We start from the raw sequence: 26,633 nt of genomic DNA on the forward strand, positions 1-26,633 counted from the left end.
TGTGATCCCACTCCACCTCAGCTGCCACAACAACCTGGTAAGCTACATTCTGACTATAAGATGCTCCACCCATTTCCCCAAATTTTGGGTGAAAAAAAGTGCATCTTATAGTCCGAAAAATACGGTAAATGTTTCCTGAGTCCCTCCTCTGTGTATGTTCCAGGGTGTATTGGAGTGCCTGTTTCTAATTTTTGGAAGCCCTTGCACATAGTGTATAGGCTTTACCAGTCTAGGAGTCCCATTCCTTCCAAATGGGGAAAACATGTTTTCAGTGGCCCTCCTCTACGTGTATCCAAGGTGTATTGCAATCCCTTCTATCAATTTTTGATAGGCCTTGCCAGGTACGGACTGGGGCTGAAATTCAGTCCTGGCATTTGAAATGACACAGGCTCATGTTGTCCCCAACCCCAAGCACCAGATGGAATATGTTACTAATATTACCCTGGATGGAGTAAAGAAGATTTACTACTAGAACAATATTTCTAATGATACCCGTGGCCTGCTGGGGTAAGTGACAGAATCAGGAACTTTGTGCTCCATCACAGCTCTTAACAGTAGGGGTATCTTGGGAACAAAGTAGCAAACAATGCAGCCCACAGCCGGAGAGGCCCTTCTGGCATTTGCCAGACTTGCCAGATGGCCAGTCCGGCCCTGGGCCTTGCACTTAGTGCATAGGCTTCACCAGTCCAGGTGTCCCAATCCTTACAAGTGGGAAAGAATTTCAGAAATCTCATGACCTTGATTCCTTTTTTTCCTGACTGACATGGAAAACTGCTGCATTTTTTTAAAGAAGCATGTCAATTATTTCAGCGTTTTTGCAACGTTTTTTCACCATTGAAAGCAATGAGAAGTCGCAAAAATGCAGCAAAAACTCTTTTTCATTTTGTCTTATATACAAGTCATTATACAGGAAAGAATGTTTCCTAACCTTTTTTTCGTGTAAAATCTGTTTTATCTTCGGTTTTGTATGTTTTATTATCAGTCGGTAAAAGTGTTGTAATACTCTGACCACATTGTTCCCAGCAGCGACCTTGGAGTCAGAGATGCGTCCCGGTGTCTTCCCCATGCTGTTCCCATTCCATGTGAGCACTTTTTCCATCCATTTCAGCAATTTTCCTGCCCCCCCAGACATCCTAGGAGGGTCCGCAGAAAAAATGCTTGAGTTTCCCATTGACTTCCATCATGCGAGTCGAATATCCAACCTGCTCGATTCAAGCACTGAGCACCCGAGTGTTCACTCACCAATAGATGCAATTGGAGCGGCCGCACAGGGACCCAAGAGCTAAGGGGCCACTTTTGCTTCCACAGCAGCTTCTGTCACAGGCACAGTATTGGCCCATAGTCCGTTTTTGCACTGGGACCCCTCTTCTGTGTCTGCCCCAATAATGGTGTTGTATACGAGCACTCGGTGACGTGTGTGACATGGGAAGCCTCCTTCTTGAGTATGGGAAATAGTCATGTTTACAAAACTTAGCTAAATCCCATTACAGCAAAGGACTTCAGAGGAATGAAACCTTTTCTCTATATAACAGGAGAAAGGGCCTTCTGGGCTGGGGGAAACAGTCATTGCACTGTCAGCTGCTGGAATCTGGTTCTATCCAGGCCTGACCACTAGGGGGCAACACATGGTCCTGCTTTGGTCACTACCTGCCTCTGACATGTGGATGCTTCCTGCCCAGGGAAACACCTCACTTCCTGCAGTGCAAGCTGTAGAACGGCTCCTCCCACACAAGTGTCTGGTCACATGGGCGTGACGTAATCGGAAGTCCTGGAGCCCCGAGGGTTTAGCATCTGCCGTAGACGGAGAGCTGCCTTTGCCTCAGTGTGTGTATGAAGTGTGGACTTCGGCTTCATGTCTAGGCACCATAGTGCCCGCAGCCTGAGTATGAGGTACGTGGCCGTGGGGCTCTGTGCTAGTAGCCATCATTAGCGGCACATGACCTATATGTGAGGCGTTCAGTCACTTCAGGCAGATAGTGTCCTTCCCGCCAACCTGTCAGCCGCTTATAGAAAGACTATGAGCCTCGCCCTCCTCAGTGCCAGACCTCACAAAGGTGGAAGTTGCCAACGCCACCATAGCACTCGTCCGACTGCACATAGTGCACCAAGGCTCGGACTGGGGTGAGGGTCAGGTGTCTGCACACTGGCCATATAGTGTGTGTGGCCTCCATCATGCACATACTGTATACTATACACACACATTGGGGCTGTTGTTATACTGTCACGTATAATACTCATTATATACACTGACATCTGTTCATCGGCGCATACTGTATAGTCCACACATTGGGGCTGTTCTTATAGCGTCATATATACACTGACATGTCTTATAGCGGCATGTATAATACTCATTATATACACTGACATCTGTTATACTGTCATTACATATTGGGGCTGTTCTTATATCGTCATATATACACTGACCTGTCTTATAGCATCAAGTATAATACTGATATCTGTTATACTGTCATCGACGCATACTGTATAGTACACACATATTGGAGCCAATATTATACCGTCATATATAATACTCATTATATACACTGACGTCTTATGCTGTCATCGGCACATACTGTATAATACACATACATATTGGGGCTGTTACACCGTCATATATAATACTCAATATATGGGCTGACATCTGTTATACCGTCATCAGCACGTATTGTATAATACACATACAGTACATATTAGGGCTCTTCTTATACCATCATGTATAATACTCATTACATACGCTGATACCTGTTATACCGTCATCTGCGCATGCTATATAGTATATGCACATACAGCTGGTTGTATCTCCCATATACTGTATAATATATTGCAGCCAGTTCTTTGTTGCTCACTTATAAGGGTTCATTCAGACCTCAGTTTCACACAACTTGTAATCATTACAGTAGCATCACTAAAAAGCTTTAGCAAGTATCTAGAACTGCCGAATGGCGTTGGAAGAAAACGCATTTGCAAGATGACTTCACTGCCCTCAAACAAGCAACACTCGCATTCAAATCAGCTCTCACCTCTGCTAAACAGGCCTACTTTACATCCCTTGTATCTTCCCTATCCCACAACCCCAAAGAGTTGTTCAACACCTTTAACTCCCTCCTCCGCCCACTACTGCCCCCTCCAACTTCCCTAATCTCTGCCGAGGACTTTGCCACGCACTTCAAAAATAAGATACCCCCAAACAAAGCAAGTCTTTGTTGTCCGACAACCACAACCCCTTTGTTTGCCAGACCAATGCCCTAACCCCATAACTTCCCTCTCCAAAAACACTGAAGGACAGCTTACTCATCTCCTCTCCAGATCACACCTCACTACTTGTGCACTTGAACCCATCCCACCTCCTCCCCAACCTCACCACTACACTAATCCCATCCCTAACCCATCTCTTCAATCTATCACTAACTTCTGGTACCTTCCCCTCTGCTTTCAAACATGACACAATCACATTTATACACAAAAAGCCTTCCCTTGACCCGAGTGCTATGTCCAGCTATCGCCAAATATCTTTGCTCCCATTTGCTTCCAAACTCCTTGAGCAGCACGTCCACGCTGAACTTTCCTCTCACCTTTCATCTAACTCGCTCTTCGACAACCTGGCTTCTGTCCCCATCATTCCACTGAGACTGCCCTGACCAAAATTACTAACGACTTACAGCCAAAGCTAACAGACAATTCTCTATACTCCTCCTTCTAGACCTGTCCTCTGCCTTCGACACAGTTGACCACTGCCTCCTACTACAGTCCTCTCTTCCTTTGGTGTCAAAGACCTCGCCCTATCTTGGATCTCCTCATACCTTACCGACTGCACATTTAGCGTTTCCTACTCCCATACTACCTCTTCATCTCACCCCCTCTGTGTTGGTGTCCCTCAAGGCTCTGTCCTAGGACCCCTTCTCTTCTCAATCTATACCCTTGGCCTGGGACAACTCAAAGTCCTATGGCTTCCAGTACCATCTATATGCTGATGACACTCAGATCTACCTCTCTGGCTCAGATGTCACTTCCCTGCTGTCCAGAATCACAGAGTGTCTATCAGCCATATCCTTCTTCTCCTCTCGCTTCCTCAAGCTCAATATGGACAAATTATCTTTCCTCCATGTCGCATACCTTCCCTACCTGATCTATCAAAATAAATGAAATCACACTTTCCCCTGTCCCGGAAATCCGCTGCCTCGGTGTAACCTTTGACTCTGCCCTGTTCTTCAAACTGCAAATCCAAGCTCTCGCCACCTCCTGTCGCCTCCAGCTCAAAAATATTTCCAGATTTCGTCCTTTCCTCAACACTCACTCTACCAAAATGCTTGTGCATGCCCTAATCATCTCCCGCCTCGACTATTGCAGCATCCTCCTCTGTGGCCTACCTTCTAACACTCGCACCTCTCTAGTCCGTCCTTAACTCTGCTGCCCGACCAATTAATCTCTCTTCTCGCTACACTCCTGCTTCCCCTCTTTGCAAATCCCTTCACTGGCTCCCAATTTCCCAGCGTATTCAGTTTAAACTACTAAAACTGACCTACAAAGCCATTCATAACCTTTCCCCTCCATACATTTCCGAACTATTCTCTCAATATCTTCCCTCACGTAATCTCCAGTCCTCACAAGACCTCCTCCTCTCCTCCACACTTATTTGCTCCTCACCCAATCGCCTCCAAGACTTCTGAATATCCCCCATCATCTGGAATTCTGTTCCCCAACATGTCCTTTTATCCACCACATTTGGATTCTTCAAACGGAACCTGAAAACCCACCTCTTCAGGAAAGCTTTCAGCCTGGAATGACCACACAGCCACCTCAATACCATCGGAGCTACTGCAACCCCCAACCTATTGTCTCCTTCCCCACCATCCTATAGAATGTAAGCTCGCAAGGGCAGGGTTCTCTCCCCTCTGTATATGTCATTGTTAGTATTCTTACTGTAAGTGATATTTGTATTTTGATGTAAGCCCGTCTAATTTACAGCACCATGGAATTAATGGTGCTATATATATAATAATATAATTATAGTCTATGGAGCTGTTCATATTTCCATGCAAGTCATTTTATCACCCAGATAAGGTCGTATATAATACAATATATATATATATATATATATATATATATATATATATATATATATATATGTATATATATATATATATATATATATATGTGTGTGTGTATATATATATATATATATATATATATATATATATATATATATATATATGTATGTATATATATAATATATAATTGATGACATTCCTATTTTCAACATGTTCATCATTTCTCTTTGAAAGCTTCTTTTAGAGCAATAAGTGCGCCCTAGATTGGTCTTCGGAATTAAGGAGTTCTTCTCCTTTCGTGACAATGAATCCTAACAGAAGTCAGATGACTGGAGTCTTAAATCTTACACTGGAGATCATTTACATGCTAACTGGTGAGGTGAGGCAATACGGTTTTTATCATAGTCATTTGGGAAACTGAGACTAATGTAGTTTTTCTACAGTATTGGACAGCTGGCACTGAAGGTATTACATGCTTGAGATTGGTGGGGTTTTGAGGGGCTATAGCCTCCACCAACTAGTTTTATGGCAAATCCTATTACTGATCATAATATTATATATTGTGTAATACCCCGATCACCATTTAATAAAGAGCTGCTGTAATATTCTTATGGTGTTGTGTTTTAGAACCTAAGGCAGCTAATGACAGCAGGGGGATTCTGGCCAACCAAAAGACCAATACCCATGGCCTGCAGGCAATGAACTACTTCAGAAAAAGCTTATGGGCAGCAGCGGAGTAAGATGGGTGCATGCTGAGACTGGAGGGGATACAGTCGTATCAGTGAGTAAATGAACAGGTTAAGGAAGGACCAACTTGTAGTGGAGTGGAGAGTGTGGGAAAAGATTGTGCCATCACCTTAGTTCTATGCAGATTTTGCATATGGAGAAGCCCTACATTTAGATGTCCGTGTATCATGTATGCGTTCACCGATAGAACACATACCCCAAAAATATATTCTTGTAGGGCTGTTTCAAGCAGACCAAGTGTCGGCAAAAAAAAGAAAAACAGAGTCTTGTCCGTTTTGTATCCACAACATGGATTGAGGTCGCTCATTCAATTTTATAGGACTGTAAAAGACTAAGACCTCACATTGATACCATCCTAGGCAGATGACCGCTAGAACATTGAGATCCTGCATCTGTTAGTTCAAAAATGAGGAAAACAGATGATAGAAAAAAAAAAGTCTGAGTGTGGCCTTACTGGTCATGTCTAGCTTGACTGATTGTAAATGTAACAAAGGTATATACAATATATGTGTGATACCTCTATTATATGTAGTAGTAATTTCTAAAGTGAAATACTTGACATGGAGTGATGTGTGGTTCAGTATTCATCACTGTCTCTTTATAGGATTATACAGTTGTAAAGAAGACCTCTAGAGAACAAGACACATTACGTTCATATAATTCAGAAGGGTTAAATGAGATCCAGAGCCCCATCATGGAGCTGTCGCCTCATTCACTGACGCAAGGTCGAACCAATGACAAGAAGATCCTAGAACTCGCCAACAAGATCATTCATCTGCTGACTGGAGAGGTGAGCGCTGCTGGGAGTATCAGGACTAGGGATGAACGCAAGTGCTCATTACTAAAGTTTGCATTGTGTGCTTGGGTATCGTGGGTGCTCGAGTGAGATGTTCGAGTCCCTGCGGCTGCATGTTTTGCAGCTATTAGACAGGCACAAAACATGCGATGATTACCTGTCTATGGGCTCATGCCCACTTGAGATGTAATCGGACGAATGCAATCCGATAAAAAATCGGATTGAATTCGGACCAATGTTATTCTATGTGTCTTCATCTGCGTTTTTTTTTTCAACTCGGATCGTATCACTATCGGACTGGAAAAAAATAGCAGCATGCTGCTATTGTAATCAGAAATCGGATCGCATCCTGCAATAGAAGTCAATGGGAGTGAGAAAAAAATCGCACAGCTGTGAGGCAGCGCAGCATCAGTGACGGCACCGCTAGTCACTGAAGCTGTGCTGGCAGCATCTCCTCATTCACCAGTGGTTTTTAGCCGGGGCGGTCGCATCTTGGCACCGTCCTAGTTGAAAACTGTATATAACCCAGATATGGATTACGGCGTGGGACACAACGACGGACAGTTATGGTATATTGTTGGTTTGTTATTTTTATTGTTGTGTTTTATTTCATTAAAAGACTTTATTCTGGCTGTGTCTTTATTTAACATGTAACAACTATAGGATTAATAATGGATAGGTGTCTTATTGACACCTTTCCATTATTAAGCCGTGGGCTTGATGTCACCTTACAATACAAAGGTGACATCAACCCCACAACTATTACCCCACTTGTCACAGCTACAGGGCAAGTAAGAAGAGCAAGGCTAAGAGCTGGAACTTGCACATCTTAGAGATGCTCCTTTTCTGAGGTGGCGCTGAGTGCTAATGTTTTAAGTCGGTTGGGGGGGGCAATATCCATGGCCCCTTCCTAGGCTATTAATATAATATCAGCCTGCAGCTGTCTGCATAGCCTTTTGCTGATCTTTTTTTTTTAGGGGGGGGGGTCCCCCAATTTAATAGCCAGTAAAGGCTAAGTATACAGTCTTGAGCTGATATTAATAGCCTGGGAAGCTCCATGGGTATTACCCCCTTCCCAGGCTATAAACATCTACCCCCAGTCATTTGCTTTCCCTCTGCTGGTTCCGAAAATTGTGCCGGTGTCCACTCCATTTTTTTCCCCCAAAAATAATCTTTTATTAATTACATACAACCCCTGGCAAACATTATGGAATCACCGGCCTTGGAGGATATTCATTCAGTTGTTTAATTTTGTAGAAAAAAAGCAGATCACAGACATGGCAAAAAATTAAAGTAATTTCAAATGGCAACTTTCTGGCTTTAAGAAACACTAAAAGAAATCAAGAACAAAAAATGTGGTAGTCAGTAATGGTTACTTTTTTTAACCAAGCATAGGGAAAAATTAGGGAATCACTCAATTCTGAGGAAAAAATTATTAAATCAAGAAAAACAAACAAAAAACACTCCAAAACATCACTAGTATTTAGTTGCGCCACCTCTGGCTTTTATAACAGCTTGCAGTCTCTGAGGCATGGACTTAATGAGTGTCAAACAGTACTCTTCATCAATCTGGCCCCAACTTTTTCTGATTGCTGTTGCCAGATCAGCTTTGCAGGTTGGAGGCTTGCCATGGACCATTTTCTTCAACTTCCACCAAAGATTTTCAATTGGATTGAGACGCGGACTATTTGCAGGCCATGACATTGACATTGTGTCTTTTTTCAAGGAATGTTTCCACAGTTTTTGCTCTATGGCAGGATGCATTATCATCTTCAAAAATGATTTCATCTTCCCCAAACGTCCTTTCAATAGATGGGATAAGAAAGTGTCCAAAATATCAACATAAACTTTTGCATTTATTGAAGATGTAATGACAGCCATCTCCCCAGTGCCTTTACCTGACATGCAGCCCCATATCTTCAATGACTGTGGAAATTTGCATGTTCTCTTCAAGCAGTCATCTTTATAAATCTCATTGGAACGACACCAAACAAAAGTTCCAGCATCAGCACCTTGCCTAATGCAGATTCGCGATTCATCACTGAATGACTTTCATCCACAGTCCACGATTGCTTTTCCTTAGCCCATTGTAACCTTGTTTTTTTTCTGTTTAGGTGTTAATGATGGCTTTCGTTTAGCTTTTCTGTATGTAAATCCCATTTCCTTTAGGAGGTTTCTTACAGTTCGGTCACAAACGTTGACTCTAGTTTCCACCCATTCGTTCCTCATTTGTTTTGTTGTGCATTTCCTGTTTGGTAGACATGTTGCTTTAAGTTTCCGGTCTTGACGCTTTGATGTCTTCCTTGGTACCAGTATGTTTGCCTTTCACAACCTTCCCATGTTGTGTATATTTGGACCAGATTTTAGACACAGCTGAGTGAACAACCAACATCTTTTGCAAGATTGCGTGATGATTTACCCTCTTTTAAGCGTTTGATAATCCTCTCCTTTGTTTCAATTGACATCTCTGGTATTGGAGCCATGATTCATGTCAGTCCACTTGGTACAACAGCTCTCCAAGGTGCGATCACTCCTTTTTAGATGCAGACTAACGAGCAGATTTAATTTGATGCAGGTGCTTTTTTTGGGTATGAAAATTTACAGGGTGATTTCATAATTTTTTCCTCAGAATTGAGTGATTCCATAATTTTTTCCCTATGCTTGGTTAAAACAATTAACCATTACTGACTACCACATTTTTTGTTCTTTTAGTGTTTCTTAAAGCCAGAAAGTTGCCATGTGAAATGACTTTAGTTTTGTGCCATGTCTGTGATCTGCTTTTTTTCTACAAAATTAAACAACTGAATGAACATCCTCCAAGGCCAGTGATTCCATAATTTTTGCCAGGGGTTGTACATGTCCCCTAATTTGCTCACACATTACCAATTGGATTGGTCACTGACATCTATATTTAATGGCTAGAAGGTTGGAGGAGTGTTTAAACTAGGGAATAGGGGGAGAGGGTATTCATTTTATTGGAGGGGAAGATAGTGCAGATAGAGACCTGGGCACAAATAAGGAAGTTGGGGGCGGCGGCATGGGGGGTGGGGTTAGAACAGTTAATAATTTAAGAAAGAACAGAGGTACAGAGAGATACATAAAGTGCATGTATACTAATGCCAGAAGCCTCGCCAACAAAATGGACGAATTAGAATTAATGTTGGAGCATAGTTATGACATGGTGGGGATATCTGAAACCTGGCTGGATGAGAGCCATGACTGGGCTGTTAACTTGCAGGGCTACAGTCTGTTCAGAAATGACCGAACAGATAAGCGAGGGGGAGGGATGTGTCTATATGTAAAATCATCCTTAAAACCCATCCTGCGTGATAATATAGGTGAATCTAATGATAATGTAGAGTCCCTGTGGGTGGAGATAAGGGGAGGGGGGAAAAATAATAAATTAATGATAGGGGTTAGTTATAAGTCTCCAAAAATAATGGAAGCAATGGAGAATATCCTCAAAGCAAATAAATGAAGCTGCGACTCAAGGAGAAGTCATTATTATGGGGGACTTCAACTACCCTGAAATAGATTGGGTAACAGAAACCTGCAATTCCAGTAAAGGTAATCGGTTTTTGACAACTATGAGAGACAATTACCTTTCACAACTGGTTCAGGACCCAACAAGAAGGGGGGCACTGCTAGACCTAATATTAACCAACAGGCCAGACCGCATATCAAATATAAGGGTTGGGGGTCACTTGGGGAATAGTGATCACAAAATAATACGTTTTCATGTATCCGGGTCATTCCATGTCAAGTGAACCAATGATTTTTACCTCTATAGTTTTAATTCTTTTGAGAGTTTGTTATTTGGTAATAGTGTGTCAGAGAATGCAAAATGTGAAGAAAAAAACATTCTAGATATTTTTATTTTTTTTTAATTGATTTTCAAAGTTTGGAAAAAGTGCGAATTTCGGTGTTGCCTGCCTTTCCATTTCTCCTCATAACTCAGGCTAGAAAAAAGATAGAGAAACCAAATAAACATCATTCTACTCAGAACTGTACAGGCTTTCACCAGACATGTCACAAGAGTATCTTTAATAATATTTTACTCATGTGAAAGCAAACGCAAAATTTTAAAACGCATTTCCGAAAAAAACGTTTAATGTAAAAAATTCAAAAACTGCATATGTGCCTGTTATACTCCTAGCCACATCTGTACCAAAAAACATGTTGGGATCGTGATTGGATCATATTTTAAAAAATAAAACTATTAGTGTCAGTTCAAACATCTCAAATTCAGATCTGTTCAGCCTGTGGTGTAGTGTGGGGTCTATATTTACCAAATAATCCATGATTTTTAGATGTTACGGTATTATTTTATTGTGTTTTAAAGCGTAGAAACAGAAGAGGACAGAGGAGAAAGCTTTGTTAGGGCTGAGAATGACCGGGGTAGACAGTGACTGCAGAGCAGATGACAGGCAGCAGCTCGAGCCTCCAGAGGCCAGATTCACACCAAATCTTAACACCCAGGAAACTCCTCAAATGGAGGGAGAAAAATATTCCTAACATCCAGTTCATGTATTGTACAAACCAGGACTACGAAGAGGAGGAGAGTTTGTGAAAACATCGGTTACAGGAAGCAGAACCCATCACAAGGACTCAGCAATATCGGACTGTCATCCCATGTAGTGGAAATAAAGACAGTGACGTCCATGAAGTGGTAGAAGGCGGCACAAGATTGGCAATGGATGACATAACTGGTGATGTGACCTGTGAATATGATTGGCGCTGGTGGTGGCTACTGTACTCTCCAAAGATTGTGAAAATGAAGAAGTAGAAGTCACTTTTCTGCACCGTGTGGTCCAGTGCCGTCCTTTGTGTATCCAAGAAAACCAGACATTGTAAAAGTGAACAAAAATCCGATATTAACTCAGGTGGAGCCGAGCACCATGACCAGCCGCACATACTCTGACACAAAAGGAAACGGCCATTGCTAGTGAGCGCTTATGGACAAGATGACATTTCACCCACTAGAAGGGACACATTGATGATAGAAGGCCAGTGTAAAAACCTACTATTAATTGTTTGATTAGTTCATATTTTATACAACGAGGATTTAACTACTGGACTATTCTTCTTAAACACTTCATAAATGACATGTTTAGTGATATAATAGAAAAAAATTGTTCCATGTATAAATAGGTCGTAAAAATATTGGTTCTTTTAATCTTGTTTTTAACATATAATTAGGACAAGACTGTATTTAGAAAACCACACTTGAGGATATGATCACCTTTTTTCTTTTGGCTTGCTCAGCATTTTCAACCTGAATGCATTGAACAAGTTGTGTTATGATGATGAAGATGTGTTTATTCTGGCACTTCAGTAGTTGTTTTTTGTGTTTCTTTATTGTTACATATAAATGTTGAATTCAATAAGTTGTAATTTGAAAAGAAAAAAGGAAGAAACTCACACAAACATAAAATCAGATGATTCAAGGCTTAAAAAGCAATACAAATTTGATAGATCCCAAGTTGAATCCCTGTACAAATATAAATAAGGACACAAGTAACACACATGCATGTTTTCACAATTTTAAAACATACGTTTTTTTTAGAATTGCACATCAAAATTTTTAATTTGATTTCTCCAAAACAAAATATAAAGAAACACAGTCTTGTGACATATCAAATCAAAGCCGGTACCGTTCTGACAAAAATGATGCATCTCCCAACTCTTTATCTTAATTCTAGCCCGAGATATGACAAAAAATGTAAAGCCATACCAGGCCAAAATTCGTGCTTTTTTGAAACTTTAGAAACCTGTAAAAAAATAACTGATGAAGAAAAAAATTCAAAACTTTTAATTTGTAATTAACTAAAGTTTTACTTCATAAAAACAAACAAAAAAAAAAAATGTAAAGACGTCGGGTAAAAAAAATATTCATATTTGGTTCACTTGATATGGAATAACCCATCCTTTAATAGGATATGTAGTAGAGGGGTTACAAGGACACTAAACTTCAGAAGGGCAAATTTCCAACAGATGAGAGATGATCTTGGTGCAATTAACTGGGACGATATCCTGAGACATAAAAATACACAAAGAAAATGGGAGACGTTTATTAGCATCCTGGATAGGACCTGTGCACAATATATACCGTATGGGAATAAACATACTAGAAATAGAAGGAAACCAATATGGCTAAATAGAGCTGTAAGAGGCGCAATAAGGGACAAAAAGAAAGCATTTAGAGAATTAAAGGAAGTAGGTAGTGATGAGGCATTAAATAAATACAGAAAATTAAATACTGCAAAAAGCAAATTAAGGCAGCAAAAATTGAGACGGACTCATTGCCAGAGAGAGTAAAAATAATCCCCAAATATTCTTTAACTACGTAAATAGTAAGAAACTAAGCAATGATAGTGTTGGCCCCCTTAAAAATAGTCTGGGTGAAATGGTGGATGAGGAAAAAGCCAATATGACTTTTTTCATCAGTATTTACTCAAGAAAATCCCATGGCAGACAATATGATCAGTGATAACAAAAATTCCCCATTAAATGTCACCTGCTTAACCCAGCAGGAAGTACGTCGGCGTCTAAAAATCACTAAAATTGACAAATCTCCGGGCCCGGATGGGATACACCCCCGAGTACTGCAGGAATTAAGTACAGTCATTGATAGACCATTATTTTTAATCTTTAAAGACTCCATAATAACAGGGTCTGTACCACAGGACTGGCGTATAGCAAATGTGGGGCCAATATTCAAAAAGGGGACAAAAACTGAACTCTGAAATTATAGGCCAGTAAGCTTAACCTCTACTGTGGGTAAATTCCTGGAGGGCATTCTAAGGGATGCTATACTGGAGCATCTGAAGAGGAATAACCTCATGACCCAGTATCAGCACGGGTTTACTAGGGACCGTTCCTGTCAGACAAATCTGATCAATTTCTATGAAGAGGTAAGTTTCGGACTGGACCAAGGGAACGCAGTGGACATAGTGTATATGGACTTTTCAAAAGCTTTTGATACGGTGCCACACAAAATGTTGATACATAAAATGAGAATAATGGGGATGGGAAAATGTGTAAGTGGGTTAAGAGCTGGCTCAGGATAGGAAACAAAGGGTGGTTATTAATGGAGCACACACGTACTGGGTCGCGGTTAGCAGTGGGGTACCACAGGGGTCAGTATTGGGCCCCCTTTTTAACATATTTATTAATGACCTTTTAGGGGGCATACAGAGCAGAATTTCATTATTTGCAGATGACACTAAACTCTGCAGGGTAATCAATACAGAGGAGGACAATTTTATATTACAGGATGATTTATGTAAACTAGAAGCTTGGGCTGATAAATGGCAAATGAGCTTTAATGGGGATAAATGTAAGGTCATGCACTTGGGTAGAAGTAATAAGATCTATAACTATGTGCTTAATTCTAAAACTCTGGGCTAAACCGTCAATGAAAAAGACCTGGGTGTATGGGTGGATGACAAACTCACATTTAGTGGCCAGTGTCAGGCAGCTGCTACAAAGGCAAATAAAATAATGGGATGCATTAAAAGAGGCATAGATGCACATGAGGAGAACATAATTTTACCTCTATACAAGTCACTAGTTCGACCACACTTAGAATACTGTGCACAGTTCTGGTCTCCGGTGTATAAGAAAGACATAGCTGAACTAGAGCGGGTGCAGAGAAGAGCGACCAAGGTTATTAGAGGACTGGGGGGTCTGCAATACCAAGATAAGTTATTATACTTGGGGCTATTTAGTTTTTAAAAACGAAGACTAAGGGGCGATCTTATTTTAATGTATAAATATATGAGGGGACAGTACAAAGACCTTTCTGATAATCTTTTTAATCATAGACCTGAGACAGGGACAAGGGGGCATCCTCTTCGTCTGGAGGGAAGAAGGTTTAAGCATAATAACAGACGCGGATTCTTTACTGTAAGAGCCGTGAGACTATGGAACTCTCTGCCGTATGATGTTGTTATGAGTGATTCATTACTTAAATTTAAGAGGGGACTGGATACCTTTCTGGAAAAGTATAATGTTACAGGGTATATACACTAGATTCCTTGATAGGGCGTTGATCCAGGGAACTAGTCTGATTGCCGTATGTGGAGTCGGGAAGGAATTTTTTTTCCCAAATGTGGAGCTTACTTTTTTGCCACATGGGGTTTTTTTTGCCTTCCTCTGGATCAACGTTAGGGCATGTTAGGTTAGGCTATGGGTTTAACTAGATTTACTTAAAGTCTTCCTTCAACCTTAATAACTATGTTACATCTATGTTATATATTTATCTATTACATCTATGTTATATATTTATCTATTTACTGTATGTAAACCATGTCGCCTCCTGCAGTGATTTTACAGAAGCCGGCTTTTAATTTATCTACCGTATATACTCGAGTATAAGCCGAGATTTTCAGCCCAAATTTTGGGGCTGAAAGTGCCCCTCTCGGCTTATACTCGAGTCATGATCGGTGGTGGGGTCGGCGGGTGAGGACTGTCATATACTCACCTAGTTCCGGCGTTCCTGGCGCTCCCCCTGCCCGTCCCACGGTCTCCGGGTGCCGCAGCCTCTTCCCCTGAGCGGTCACGTGGGACCGCTCATTAGAGAAATGAATATGGACTCCACCTCCCATAGGGGCGGAGCCGCCTATTCATTTCTCTAATGACGGTGCCGGTGACCGCTGATAGAGGAAGAGGCTGCGGCACCGAAGACCAGCTGTCCGGGGGAAGGAGCGGGACGCCGGGAGCAGGTAAGTATGTCATATTTACCTTCCCTCGTTCCACACGCCGGGCGCCGCGCCATCTTCCCGGCGTCTCTCCGCACTGACTGTGCAGGTCAGAGGGCGCGATGACGCATATAGTGTGCGCGCCGCCCTCTGCCTGATCAGTCAGTGCGGAGAGACGCCGGGACCGGACGCTGGGGAGCTGCAAGCAAGAGAGGTGAGTATGTGTTTTTTTTTTATTGCAGCAGCAGCAATGGCACAGATTTATGTGGAGCATCTATGGGGCAACGGTGCAGAGCACTATATGGCACAGCTATGGGGCAACGGTGCAGAGCACTATATGGCACAGCTATGGGGCAACGGTGCAGAGCACTATATGGCACAGCTATCTATGGGGCAACGGTGCAGAGCACTATATGGCACAGCTATGGGGCAACGGTGCAGAGCACTATATGGCACAGCTATGGGGCAACGGTGCAGAGCACTATATGGCACAGCTATCTATGGGGCAACGGTGCAGAGCACTATATGGCACAGCTATGGGGCAACGGTGCAGAGCACTATATGGCACAGCTATGGGGCAACGGTGCAGAGCACTATATGGCACAGCTATGGGGCAACGGTGCAGAGCACTATATGGCACAGCTATGGGGCAACGGTGCAGAGCACTATATGGCACAGCTATGGGGCAACGGTGCAGAGCATTATATATATGGCACAGCTATCTATGGGGCAACGGTGCAGAGCATTGTATATATGGCACATCTATGGGGCAACGGTGCAGAGCATTATATATATGGCACAGCTATCTATGGGGCAACGGTGCAGAGCATTATATATGGCACAGCTTTATGTGGAGCATCTATGGGGCCATAATGAACGGTGCAGAGCATTATATGTGGCACAGCTTTATGTGGAGCATCTATGGGGCCATAATGAACGGTATGGAGTATCTATTTTTAATTTTGAAGTTCACCGGTACCTGCTGCATTTTCCACCCTAGGCTTATACTCGAGTCAATAAGTTTTCCCAGTTTTTTGTGGCAAAATTAGGGGGGTCGGCTTATACTCGGGTCGGCTTATACTCGAGTATATACGGTATATATATATCTATATATATATATAGATATATATAGAGAAAAAAAAAAGGAACAGCACAACAATAGTACTTATCTTCGGGTGCAAGGCCCCAGGCAACCAGTCCAATGATTACTCCAGATTCACAAAGATTCAAAAAAGAGGCAGCACTCCATAGTAAAGGTGAAAAATGTGGTAGGTTTAATCGACCCACATAGCCGGGCGACGTTTCAGCTCAAACTGAGCCTTTATCAAGCCTTGATAAAGGCTCAGTTTGAGCTGAAACGTTGCCTGTTGTGAACTCCGTTTTCAGGCTCCCTCTTGTGGTCACAGATGGTATTGTGTGACTTTGGTTTTTTGGCTCCCCCTGGTGGTTTGGTTTATTATCCTGCGGGTCTGCTGGATCAGCTGCCTCGTTATTCACCAGGGAGGCTCCTATTTAGCTCTGCTTCACTTCCACTTGTTGCCGGCTGTCAATGTATTCAGTGCTATTCTGATTACTCCTGATTATCTCGTTTTCTGCCTCTTCAGGATAAGCTAAGTTCTGTTTGAATATTTTTTGCTCATCTGCCTGCAATATGATTTCTGTGTATGATGAGTCTAGTCCAGCTTGCTAACGTGATTTCTTTTTGCTGGTAAGCTCTGGGGTACGGAGTTGCTTCCCCCGCACCGTTAGTTGGTGCGGGGGCTCGAGCAATCTCTGCGTGGATATTTTGAATAGGGTTTTTTATTGACCGCACAGTTTCCTTCCTATTTTCTGCTATCTAGTATTAGCGGGCCTCATTTGCTAAATCTGATTTCATCTCTGCGTTTGTCCTTTCCCCTTAACTCACTGTTAATATTTGTGGGGGGCTATTCTATATCTTTGGGGTCATTCCACTGAGGCAAGTAAGGACTTACTTTCCCTCCAGGAATAGTCAGTCTCTCAGGCCGTGACGAGACGTCTAGGATTTTTAGGTAACGTTCCACGGCTGCCTATAGTTGTTTGCGGATAGGATCAGGTTGCGGTCAATCTAGTTACCACTTCCCCAGAGCTAGTAGTCTGTTCAGTTACTTAGCTAGTCCGACCTGCGATCCTTGCCACTAGGATCATAACAGTCGCCCGGCTATGTGGGTCGATTAAACCTACCACATTTTTCACCTTTACTATGGAGTGCTGCCTCTTTTTTGAATATATATATATATATATATATATATATATATATATATAATATGTGTGTTTTGAAGAATATTTCATTTGAAAACGATGTGTAAATGACAGAATTGCTGTATGGAAAAGCTCATGTTAAAATCGCATTGCAATCGGATAGCAATTACACTGCATTCTGATGTGAATCGGATTCTAGGTGTGAAAAATTGGATTGTACTTGCATAAAAAACGCATTACACTCTTCCGACTCTCCTGCATCAAAATCTGACTGATTTTTAAAATCGCTAGTGTGACTCCAGCCTATGTCAGGCTATCCCAGCATGTTTTATGGCTCTCTTAAAAGCCGGAAAACATGCGGCCACTGCGGCTGGAACATGTCACTATAGCACCTGATTCAAACTTGAGTAACGAGCACTTGGCTTTCTAGAAATCCATCCATTAAAAAACGCATCTCAGCGTTTTGGCTAAAATGGCCGTTGTGATACAAAATACGAATCAGAATAAAACACGGGAATTTGTTTTATTCTTCTGGATTTATTTTTTTAATCAACAGATTAAATAAATGCTAATTTTATTTTTTTTTTCATCAAATCCTCTAGTTTCTTGGACTTTTGGTACAGCATACACCAATACGTAGGCATGTTTGTTTGAGAGAATAACTATATACATATTCTTCCAGGTATGGCAGTATTTAGAGGAACATCTTTACAAATATGTAATGATGGAGAATCGTCAGCTCATCACATCATTGGGTAAGAAGCGGTTCTGTAGTCCTCATACTTGTCATTCATTGGGACATTTCTATCCTACTAGAAAAGTTTTAGTATACCCTTAGTCCCATATTCCAGACTATTATAGTATCATGTAGTACTATCCATAACCCTTCCTGATATGTATGGACCGAGCATAGCGTGCTCCATACACAGGAGGTGCCATCTGCGATTTTCAGCCTGCATCTACCTCTGACACAAGGTGTTTAACCCTCAAGGGTGAGTGCTATCTTGTGATAAGTCTCCAATCCAATTTTCAATTCTGATGTGTTCCTTTGTGGCAATAACTCTGACATGCTTCTACTTATCCCAGTGATGCTGAGAATGTTGTTTTTTTTTTCTATGACATTGCTATTTATGTTTGTTGTAAATTTAGGTTACAATTTTGAGTTTATTCATGAAATTATCTGAAATTTGGTTAAAATTTTGAAAAATTAGCAATTTTCAAACATTGAAGTTTTAAGCTTGTTCAGACAAATGTATTACCAGTCTGAGTGCGGTCTGACAAAACATCAGATTGCACTCAGACCAATATTAGCTTATAGGGCTGTGTACATGTCCGATTTATTTTTTTTTCGACTGACAGTGCCGATCCGAGGAAAAAATCGCTGCATGCTTGAGTTTCATCTGAAATTCGGATAGCACTTGATCATGCAAGTCAATGAGTCCGCGGAAACCATCAGACTGCACTCTAATGGCACCTGAGTGCTGTCTGATTTCCACAGACTGACACAATGGAGTACATAGAGAAAAAAAAATCTCTATCTTTATATCGGAGAAAATCGGATCACTCTATGTTCACACTATAAGTCTGATCAGAGTGTGATTAGCATTAGGTAGATAGTCATAGCAAACAAAATGGTTAGTAAATAACATTTCCCATGTGTCTACTTTGTCAGCATAATTTTTCCAGCAATCTTTCATTTTGTTTGGGTATTAAAAGAGTTAAAAGTTTAGTAGCTAATTCACTTGTTTTCTCCAAGAAAACTTACAAATCCTATGACCTATTAAGTGACTTTGAGGGGCTTATTTAATGGAAAATCCCCAAAAGTCATACCATTTTCAAAACTATACCCCTTAATGTATTCAAAACTGCAGTCAGAAAGTTGGTTAACTCTTTAAGCTGGGTTCACACTGCGTTAGTGTGACCCGTTTAACGGACTACGTTACACCGCGGCATAACGCGGTGTAACGTAGTCCGTTAACGCCGCCATTGAATGCAATGGCGGACGCATCGCCAGCGCACGCCCACAATGGGCGTGCGCTAGCGATGTGCCGTCATTGAGTGACGGACCCTGAGACGCAGGCTGCAGCGTTTCCGGGTCCGTCACTGCTAGCGCAGATAGAGCTAGCAGAGCTCTATCTGCGCTAGCGGGATGCAAACGCTGGCACTTGCGCTAGCAGCAGCCCTTTAGCGTATGTGCTGAACTGGCTGCTGCTAACGCAGTGTGAACTTAGCCTAAAGTGTTTCTCAGGAATTAACGCAAAGTGGAATAATAAATAAAAAAAATTCCAGTAAAATATTGCTTTAGCCCCACATTTTTCATTTTCAGAAGGAGCAATAGGAGAAAATAAACTCAAATGTATTATGAAATTTCTCCCAAACTTGGTAATATTCAATTTGTGATGGAAAAAAAGCCTACTGTTGGGGGGAGAATGTAAAGGACGTGCGCCAAGATGGCTGTGCTTTCCTGAGCTCTTGTGCATATGAGCCTGGAATCTTGATTTATCACCTATCAGAAGTCAAGGATTGCTAGATTTTCCTGTTATGGTTTGCAGATGCCTTGACCCACTGGGAGAGCCCATGAGGTGCCAGAACAGCAGAACCCCACTTTACGAACTACACCTCTAAGTGAATTCATCTAGGGGTGCAGTGATCATATTGACACCATGGGCGTGTCACAGAATTTTATACCATTTGGCAGTGAAGGAAAAATAATTACATTTTTACCAGCAACATTTTGTTTTAGCCCCAGATTTTACATTTTCACACAAGAAGTGGGTAAAAATGGCACCAAAATTTGTCCCACAATTTATACTGAACGTGGCAGTTCCCCATATGTACAGTACAGGCTGTACAGTACTACTTAGCCATACGGAGAGACTCGGGAGGAACGGAGAGCTATTTGCTTCCTGGAGCACAGCTTTTCCTAGAAGAGTTTACGGACTCCATATACAGAGCCTCTAATTGCTAGGAGACCAGAATCCTCCCCTCAAGTGACCCCATTTTGGAAATGCTACCCCTTTGGGAATTTATCTACAGATGTAATGACTATTTTGACTCCATGGGTGTTTTCCAGAAACAAGCAGCAATAAATGTTGCTGAATGAAAATTGCAAATCTGACATTGTAGTGCCCAGTACGTTTTGCCCAGCTCGTGCTTCTGGAGACATGTACCCGTAAATTTAAGTGGGCTTTCAACGCTACAGAAATGCCAAACAAATGGACGCTAAATGTGGTTTAGATACACTGTGGGCTCAGAGTGGGGTTGATTTGGCAATGCAGTATTCACTGGATTTCTTTTAGAGGATGAGGAGCCATTTTGCTTTCCCAGAGCCTTTTGTGCTACCAGTAACGTGGAAGCCTCCTATATTTCCATTAACAGATGACAGACCTGAGTGGGGACTTGCTTTTTTTTTGTGGATTGAGTTGAAGCTTTTATTGGAAACATTTTATGTAACATTTGGGATCATATTTATCCAGCACTCTACGCTGAGCAATTACATTGGGGTTTCGATCTAAATCTCTGAGTAACGTGATTAAGATGAAACCCCAGAGGGATCATTCACTATAATGAGGCACCGTAGTTACTCTGGACTCCGTCTGGCCTCTGTTCAGCGGTGTCCTTCTCAAAGTGCACAGAACTGTGTCTGACGGCACTTTTATGCAGTCCTAAAAAGACGGACACCGTCATATCACAGGTTCTATGGCGTCCAGTTCCTCATCTGCCTTATTATTATGAATCTTCTGACGGATTACATCTGAATAACGTATTTCAAAAACTTACACGGAGGTAAGCGCTCAGTGCAGAGCGCAGGATAAATGTGTGTCGAGCCTTATTGCGATCTTTGGGTGGCTGAATAGACAAATCAACAGCTGGTGAAGAATTGGTTTTATTTTTTACACTGTTTGTAATGTGGTATAAGCGATATGGTGACTTAATTCTTTGGGTCGGAGCGATTACAGCCATACCAGATTTGTATCAGGTTTTTATGTTTGGCTGCTGTCACACTCTAAAGAACGTCTTTTATTGCAAAAACTAGTTTTTGCATCACCATATTTTGAGAGCTTGTTTTTTGCAGGACAAGTTGACATTTTTATTGGTACCATTTTTAGGCACATGACATTTTTGATCGCTTTCTATTTCGATTTTTGGTAGGCAGTATGAACAAAAACCGGTAATTCAGGATTTTATTTTTTTTTATGTCATTCCGAGTGTGGTAAAATTGATAAGGCAACTTTATTCTTTGGGTCAGTATGACTACCACATTTATATTGTTTTTTATGTTTTGACGCTTTTACGTAATAAAAACTTTTATAGAAAAAAAAAATTTTTTTGCAGCGCTTTATTCTCAGAGCGATAACTTTTATTTTTCCGCTGATAGAGCTGTATTACGGTTTGTTTTTTTTACGGAATAAGATTGTTTTCAGCGGTACCGTGTTTATTTATATTCGTCCTTTTGATCTTGTTTTATTCCACTTTATATTTGGTGGTATGATAAAGTATATTTTTTTGCCTTTTTTTTCTTATTTTTTGGTGTTCACTAAAGGGGTTAATTAGTGGGGCAGTTTTAGGGTATGTGCACACGCTGCGGATTTCGCTGCGGAACCGCAGCGTTTCCGCAGCTGCAGCTCCGCAGCGGTTTCCCATAAGTTTACAGTACAATGTAAACCTATGGGAAACGAAATCCGCAGTGCACATGTTGCGGAAAAAAACGCGCGGAAACGCAGCGGTTTATATTCCGCAGCATGTAAATTCTTTGCGCGGATTCCGCTGCGGGTTTACACCTGCTCCAATAGAAAACTGCAGGTGTAAACCCGCAGCGGAATCCGCAGTAAAAACCGTGATAAATCTGCAGTAAAAACCGCAGCGGTTTTGCACTGCAGATTTATCAATTCCGCTGTGGAAAATTCCGCAATGAAATCCGCAGCGTGTGCACAAGCCCTTATAGTTTGGGTCTTTCTTGACGTGGCGATACCAAATCAAATACAGCTCTGGCAAAAATTAAGGGACCACTGCACAGTTTTATAAAAATCAGCTTCTCTACATGTCTGACAGCCATTCCATTCCAGTGTCAGTTGAATTCCAACCAGAGTACACCTCATTCTACTTAATGTGCTTCTGATTAGGTGATCACCTGAACCAAATTTTATTTAACTAAGGAAAGTATAAAAAACCCTGCTGTGGTCTTCACAATCCTCTTGCAATAGGATAAGCTGGATGGCAAAACAAGTGCTGGTAATATCCCACATGTAATAGGAATGAAAAAATAACTTTTAAAGGTAACCTGTCACCCCCAAAATCGAAGGTGAGCTAAGGCCTCTTTCACACTAGCGTTTTTTGGAATCCGTCGCAATCCGTTGTTTTGGGTAAAAAACGGATCCTGCAAATGTGCCCGCAGGATGCGTTTTTTGCCCATAGACTTGTATTGCTGATGGATCGCGACGTATGGCCATACGTCGCGTCCGTCGTGCACTGGATGCGTCGTGTTTTGGCGGACCGCTGTCACGAAAAAAGCGTTCAAGGGAACTTTTTTTGTACGTCGGGTCCGCCATTTCCTACCGCGCATGCGCGGCCGGAACTCCGCCCCGGCACTTTACAATGGGCAGCGGATGCGTTGAAAAACTGCATCCGCTGCCCACGCTGTGCCGAAATTTCACAACGTGTGTCGGTACGGTGCGCCAACGCTTAGCAACGGACCCATACAGACGCAAGTGTGAAAGAGGCCTCTGCGACGGATGCGTCCTGTTTTGGCAGGCCGTCGTCACAAAAAAAGTTCCATGTAACTTTTTTTTGTGCATCGAGTCCGCCATTTTCGACCGCACATGCACGGACGAAACTCCGCCCTCTCCTCCCCGCTCATCACACTGGGCAGCGGATGCGTCGTAAGACTGCATCCGCTGCCCACATTGTGATTAATTAGCACAACGTCCGTCGGGCCGACTGTTTGCGACGGCCCGTACCGACGGACTAGCGTGAAAGTAGCCTTAGAGGCCAGGACTCATGTCATGTAAAGCTAGAAAAGGCCTTTCATCAATGAGAAGCAAAGGAGAGCCAGGCTGAAGTTTGCGAAAGACTATAAGGATTGGAAAATAGAGGCCTGGAATAAGGTAATCTTCTGAGTCTAATTTTCAGCTTTGCCCAACACCTGCTCATCTAATGGTTAGACGGAGACCTGGAGAGGCGTACAAGCCACAGTGTCTTGCACCCACTGTGAAATTTGATGGAGGATTGGTGATGATCTGGAGATGCTTCAGCAAGGCTGGAATTGGGCAGGTTATTCTTTGCGAAGGACGTATGAATCAAGCCGTATACAAGGTTATCCTGGAAAAACAGTTGATTCCTTCTGCTCAGGCAATGTTCCCCAACTCTGAGGACTGGTTTTTCCCAGCAAGACAATGCGTCATGCCACACAGCTAGGTCAATCAATGTGTGGATGAAGGATCACCACATCAAATCCCTGTCATGGCCAGCCCAATTTCCAGACCTGAACCCCATTGAAAACCTCTGGAATGTAATCCAGAGGAAGATGGATAGTCACAAGCCATCAAACAAAGAAGAACTGTTTACATTTTTGTACCAGGAGTGGCATAAGGTCACCCAAAAGCTGCATGATAGACTGCTGGAAAGCATGCCAAAACGCATGAAAGCTGTGATTAAAAATCATGGTTATTCCACAAAATATTGATTTCTGAACTCTTCCTGAGCTAAAACATTAGTATTGTTGTTTCTAAATGATTATGCACTTGTTTTTTTTACCATTATTTGAGGTCTGCAAGCAATGCATTTTTTTTTATTTTGACCATTTCTCATTTTTAGAAAATAAATACAAAATGTATTGCTTGGAACTTCAGAGACATGTTGTCAGTAGTTTATAGACTAAAAGAACAACTTACATTTTACTCAAAAATATACCTATAAAGAGAAAAATCTGAGAAACTGAACATTTTGCAGTAGTCTCTTAATTTTTGCCAGAGCTGTATGTGTACTTTTATTCTGTGTGTGTGTGTATCATAAATATAAATTTATATTATGTCAGCACTGCACTGACAGACAAACTTTCTAATCATGCTGTGAGCATGATCAGGCAACTTTTCTAGCTCTTCTGACCCGGATGTCGTCATGGCGACATTAGGTCACCATGGCAACGATCGGGACCCCGCGATAAGTTGCTGGGTCTCTGATCCAAGGGCAGATCGAGTTCATTCGCAACATTTTGCGGGTTAAAGTGCCAGAAGCGGTACGGGACTGCTCCTGGCACGAAGTGTCAGCTGTCAGAATCAGCTGACACCAGGTGGTGGTCGCCCGGAAGTATCCATAAATCCCAGGTCATTAACATCTTGTGCGGGAAAAGGGTTATTAACATTGTTTAGTTGAAAAATGTTTGTGTGTTAAAATATCTTAAATACGTTTTTTTTTCTTCAATAGATTTATCAAAGACCCAAGTGAGTAAAGAGCCAGGATCACACGAAGATGGGACTCTTATAGACATCAACATATATGCACCTACAGAGCATGTGCTTAATAAGGAGGAACCAAACTCGTACAATGGGGGAAACGTTACAGACAATCGTACAAGCACCAATTCTGCCCTTAAGGTGGAACCAACCTCTCCTGAACAAATGAATCTTGCTGACCCTGATATTTCCACATCCATAGATCATATGCAGCATCATTCATCTCATATTGTGAAAGAATCAAGTGAAAATGAATCTTTTATTTTTTCTGAAAATTATACACCCAAGGGTTGTACTAAATCAGATAATCCAATAACTCATAATTCACAAGAGCTCAATGAATATTGTGGAATTCACAAAACTGAAGATGGTTTTATTGGTCCTACTAGTTCTTCTAACGTTGATATCAGGAATCTAGAAAATAAGATGCCTTGTAGATCACTTTTGGCTGCAAATCCAGGAACCACCACAGGAAAAGACCAATATTCATGTTCTGAACATGGAAATTTATTGTCTGATCAGTCAAATTTAACAAATTATCCAAAATGTCACTCAGGAATGAAGATGTTTTCTTGTCTTGTATGCAATAAATGTTTTAGTACGAAAATGGGTCTCTTTAGGCATCAAATAATTCACATAGGCCATGAAAAGAAGGTAAAGGAAGATATGGATTTTCTCCCTGAGCAGATAATTTCTGATTCTGTTACTGAGCTAACTGGGAACAAAAAGCTGCTGAAGTCTACTGAAGATTGTAAAGTGAATACTATGGGAGGAAGATATAAGAAATATCAACATCAGAATTTTCTAGATAGACAACCAAATGATCTGAAAGACATTAATAGTGCAGTTTATGTGGAGGGTGGAGGAGTTTTAGGGTTGAAATCACAGGCACAATCAGTTTTTAATGGAAAGGTATGTTCAGAGTTTAGGAAGTGTTCTGCCAGTAGTTCTTCTCATATGGTTATTCATGAAAGAATCCACACTGTAGAAAAACCTTTCATGTGCAACATTTGTGGAAAGCGATTTGTTACCAAATCCACTCTCATTATCCATCATAAAATACACACAAGAGAAAAACCTTATTGCTGTACTGAGTGTCAGAGACGGTTTCCCTGCAATTCTCAGTTAATTATACACCAGAGAACGCACACAGGGGAGAAGCCATATTCCTGCCCTGAATGTGGTAAAGGATTTATCAGTAACTCAGATCTTCTGCGGCATACAAGAATCCACACAGGAGAAAGACCTTTTAAATGTTCTGAATGTGGAAAATGTTTCTCCCAAAAGCCACATCTTCGAGAGCATCAGAAAACTCACAGAAAGTAATTTCTGAAAAAAAAATTATTTACAGTATGTCCACTAAAATATGTGCCTTTTTTTACGTTTCTAAAATGCTTATAAAAAATGTGTGGCTTTCTCAAGCCCTGTAAAGCGTTAAATAGATTTTCCGGAATAGAAAAACATGGCTACTTTCTTTCAAAAACTGTGCCAAACTTATCTACTGTTTGTGTGTAACACTTTAACTTGGCTGTAATATTCAGTTTGCAAACTTCTCCTTGTTTCTGATACGGATTGCCAGGATTGTTTTCTGTTCTTTCACCCCAAGATGATTAAATGGATGGTCTCTCTTTTCAAAGATATATAGCACATTTGGTGCAATTCAACCTCA

At 41.6% G+C, this 26,633-nt stretch overlaps 1 protein-coding gene across 3 annotated transcripts; it reads left to right on the forward strand.

Annotated features, from left to right (window-relative positions):
• Positions 1–1,659: 1,659 nt before the first annotated feature.
• On the forward strand, positions 1,660–26,633 carry LOC143767162 (gastrula zinc finger protein XlCGF48.2-like). Of its 3 annotated transcripts, XM_077255223.1 has the most exons (6): positions 1,660–1,890; positions 5,283–5,427; positions 5,676–5,829; positions 6,400–6,585; positions 18,196–18,268; positions 24,936–26,633. In XM_077255223.1, exons 3-6 carry the CDS (start codon positions 5,770–5,772, stop codon positions 26,288–26,290), a joined length of 1,674 nt encoding a protein of 557 aa, XP_077111338.1. In that variant the 5' UTR covers positions 1,660–1,890; positions 5,283–5,427; positions 5,676–5,769; the 3' UTR covers positions 26,291–26,633. The 3 variants fall into 3 exon arrangements, with proteins under 3 accessions (XP_077111338.1, XP_077111337.1, XP_077111339.1); XM_077255222.1 differs by lacking the exon at positions 5,676–5,829 and having other exon boundaries at positions 1,665–1,890; XM_077255224.1 differs by lacking the exons at positions 1,660–1,890; positions 5,676–5,829 and having other exon boundaries at positions 5,286–5,422.

Source organism: Ranitomeya variabilis, chromosome 4 (assembly GCF_051348905.1).
Source record: "Ranitomeya variabilis isolate aRanVar5 chromosome 4, aRanVar5.hap1, whole genome shotgun sequence".
NCBI lineage: Eukaryota > Metazoa > Chordata > Amphibia > Anura > Dendrobatidae > Ranitomeya > Ranitomeya variabilis.

Coding starts and splice junctions, on each gene's coding strand:
- LOC143767162 (XM_077255222.1), top strand. CDS start 5,353: ATGAATCCTAACAGAAGTCAGATGACTGGAGTCTTAAATCTTACACTG. Junction 5,428..6,399: donor TTTACATGCTAACTGGTGAG/GTGAGGCAATAC, acceptor GTCTCTTTATAG/GATTATACAGTTGTAAAGAA. Junction 18,269..24,935: donor TCAGCTCATCACATCATTGG/GTAAGAAGCGGT, acceptor TTTCTTCAATAG/ATTTATCAAAGACCCAAGTG.